General features: G+C 52.2%; 1 protein-coding gene across 1 annotated transcript; it reads right to left on the reverse strand.

Moving 5' to 3' along the window:
* Nucleotides 1-2,699, reverse strand: TUBB4B (tubulin beta 4B class IVb). The gene is made up of 4 exons (XM_072125292.1): nucleotides 2,526-2,699; nucleotides 1,551-1,659; nucleotides 1,364-1,474; nucleotides 1-1,215 (listed from the first exon to the last, which is right to left on the reverse strand). The coding sequence occupies exons 1-4, from the start codon at nucleotides 2,580-2,582 to the stop codon at nucleotides 155-157; spliced, it is 1,338 nt and encodes a 445-aa protein (XP_071981393.1). The 5' UTR covers nucleotides 2,583-2,699; the 3' UTR covers nucleotides 1-154.
* Between the last annotated feature and the right edge of the window lie 473 nt (nucleotides 2,700-3,172).

The raw sequence follows: 3,172 nt of genomic DNA on the forward strand, positions 1-3,172 counted from the left end.
TAATGAAAAATGCTTTAATGGAGGTGTAAAGTTCTGTACAGCATGAAACAAACAGAAGAACACAAATAAACATGAACATCAAGAAAAACAGGATTTGTGAACAGGAGAGGAGTCGTTACAGCTTTGACCATAATTTACAGCGGTTAGTGGCGCCTTATGCAGCCTCTTCCTCGGCCTCCTCGTCGAATTCTCCTTCCTCCTCGGCGGTGGCGTCCTGGTACTGCTGGTATTCTGACACCAGGTCGTTCATGTTGCTCTCGGCTTCAGTGAACTCCATCTCATCCATGCCCTCCCCGGTGTACCAATGCAAGAAAGCCTTCCTACGGAACATGGCGGTGAACTGCTCGGAGATGCGCTTGAACAGCTCCTGGATGGCCGTGCTGTTACCGATGAAGGTGGCGGACATCTTCAGGCCTCGGGGTGGGATGTCACACACGGCTGTTTTGACATTATTGGGGATCCATTCTACAAAGTAGCTGCTGTTCTTGTTCTGTACGTTCAGCATCTGCTCATCCACCTCCTTCATGGACATGCGGCCTCTGAAGACGGCAGCCACGGTCAGGTAGCGGCCATGACGTGGGTCGCAGGCAGCCATCATGTTCTTGGCATCAAACATCTGCTGTGTCAGCTCAGGCACTGTCAGGGCACGGTACTGCTGGCTGCCACGGCTGGTCAGGGGGGCAAACCCAGGCATGAAGAAGTGCAGACGGGGGAAAGGCACCATGTTCACTGCCAGTTTCCGCAGGTCGGCGTTGAGCTGGCCGGGGAAGCGCAGGCAGGTGGTGACTCCACTCATGGTGGCTGATACCAGATGGTTCAGGTCACCATAGGTGGGGGTGGTGAGTTTCAGGGTCCTGAAGCAGATGTCATACAGGGCTTCATTATCTATGCAGTAGGTTTCATCTGTGTTCTCTACAAGCTGGTGGACTGACAGGGTGGCATTGTATGGCTCTACTACAGTGTCAGACACTTTTGGGGAGGGCACAACGCTGAAAGTGTTCATGATTCTGTCTGGGTATTCTTCTCGGATCTTGCTGATAAGGAGGGTACCCATACCAGATCCAGTACCGCCTCCCAGAGAGTGGGTCAGCTGGAAGCCCTGGAGACAGTCACAGCTTTCTGCTTCCTTCCTTACAACATCCAATACTGAGTCAACCAGTTCTGCTCCCTCTGTGTAATGTCCCTTTGCCCAGTTGTTTCCGGCACCGCTCTGACCTATACAAGAGATCACAGAATTACCAACATGTAAGGAATACATACATCAAAGTATTAACACCAGACTGCAGGGGAAGAGAATCTCAACATTATGGTCAACTCCAAGTATAGCAATAAGAACAAGTATTACTGTGCCCTGATCACTTACCGAATACAAAGTTATCTGGTCTGAAAATCTGTCCAAATGGTCCAGAGCGCACAGAGTCCATGGTACCGGGTTCCAGGTCCACCAGGACAGCGCGGGGCACGTACTTGCCACCTGCAGGTAAAAGTTACATCATAAGCGAAGTCCCAGGGGTCAGACAGACATCAGTCACCACTGTGTAACACCTCACCTGTTGCTTCATTGTAGTAGACATTGATCCTCTCCAGCTGGAGGTCGCTGTCTCCGTGGTAGGTTCCAGTTGGGTCGATGCCATGTTCATCACTGATGACCTCCCAGAACTAGAGAGAAGCCATGTGTTAGTGAAGGTTATATCCAGCTATAGACATAGACAAGCTTCTGCTCTAGTATAGCAAGGGTTACATCAGTGACAATCCCCCCACTATATGTAGGTATGTGCCCCCTACATCATAGCAGTACAGGGGCCCCATTAATAACATCCAGACCTACAGGGAAATGCTACATCTAATCATGTGATCCATCATATCAAGGCAGGTAAGTGATCACTGAGGCCACCTACAGTCACATGATTGGAGCAGAGGCCAAGCCAGGGAATCCATAGATAAGGCAACACAGCAAAACCATCCAATTTATAACAGGTCACAGTTCATTAACCATTCCTGTAGGGGGGACCCCATAAATACTGAGCCAAACAATAGTGTAGACGCATGAGAAGCAGCACATACTGAGGACCAGCCCGGCCGTGACGTCAGCAGATTACAGCCCGGCCGTGACGTCACTCCCGCCGAGGTGAGCCGCACGCGCCAGGTGACTCTCCTCCTTCCCGCCAATTATCGGGATTCGAATTTGAAATATGTAACCTGAAACCACGTGATCCGGCAGGTTGTAGGAGGTGCCCGCCCACCAGCTAACCGTCCCGAGCCAAGTCACGCCCACCTCAGCCTCGCAACACGTGACCGCCGGCACTGGGGCGGGAACGGCCGTTGCAACTGCCGCTTAACCCTCACAACGCCGGTAGATTGTAACCAGAAATTAGAAAATAAATACATCAGTCCGCATATAACGGAGATAGATCGGGAGAATGAGCGGAGGGCCGAGCAGATCGGGTAGTGGGGCCGAGACGGCGGCCATATTTGAAGATCATCTATGAATGAAGCAGCAGCAGCTCACACCCCACGAGGCTCACCTTAGCGCCGATCTGGTTACCGCACTGTCCAGCCTGTAAGTGCACGATCTCCCTCATTATGCCGGTGTAGTTAGGCCTTGATTACTCCGCTGTATGATCCCGAGGAGGCTGCGAGAGCGACTGATTCCAACCGTCTGCCTCAGCACTTCTTATAGGCGGCTCCAGACGATGTTGCGGATGCGAACTAGATACTCGGGCATCTATTGGCTAACACAGAGTAGGCGGGCTCATTCCAGAGCCAGTGATTGCATGAGCGGATGCCAGTCAGACGGTTCTATTATCATATGCCTCATCTGATTGGCTGCCTGTCATCTGTCATAGTCACCACACGCCCGCCGCAGCAAGCCACTGATTGGCCCCATTCAAATGATTGACTGGCCCTTTGATTGGTCACTTGGTGCGGGTAGGGAGGCGGGATAAACTGCGCGTCCTAGTAACCACTGCAATGCGCTTGAGGCGCCAAGTGCTAAGTAAGGTCGGTGCCAGGGGCGTATTCACAGAGGGGTTTACGCTGTTTGTTTAGCGTAAATTAGTAACTACCACGCGGTGCTACGTCACCTTCGGTTTCCTGGCGGCCTTGGCTACCGGCTAGTAGTAGTGTGAGGACCGTGTGGTTTCCCGCTACTCAGGCCTCGCTCGCTCTGTTT

This window comes from Engystomops pustulosus, chromosome 9, assembly GCF_040894005.1.
Source record: "Engystomops pustulosus chromosome 9, aEngPut4.maternal, whole genome shotgun sequence".
In the NCBI taxonomy this organism is placed as follows: Eukaryota; Metazoa; Chordata; class Amphibia; order Anura; family Leptodactylidae; genus Engystomops; species Engystomops pustulosus.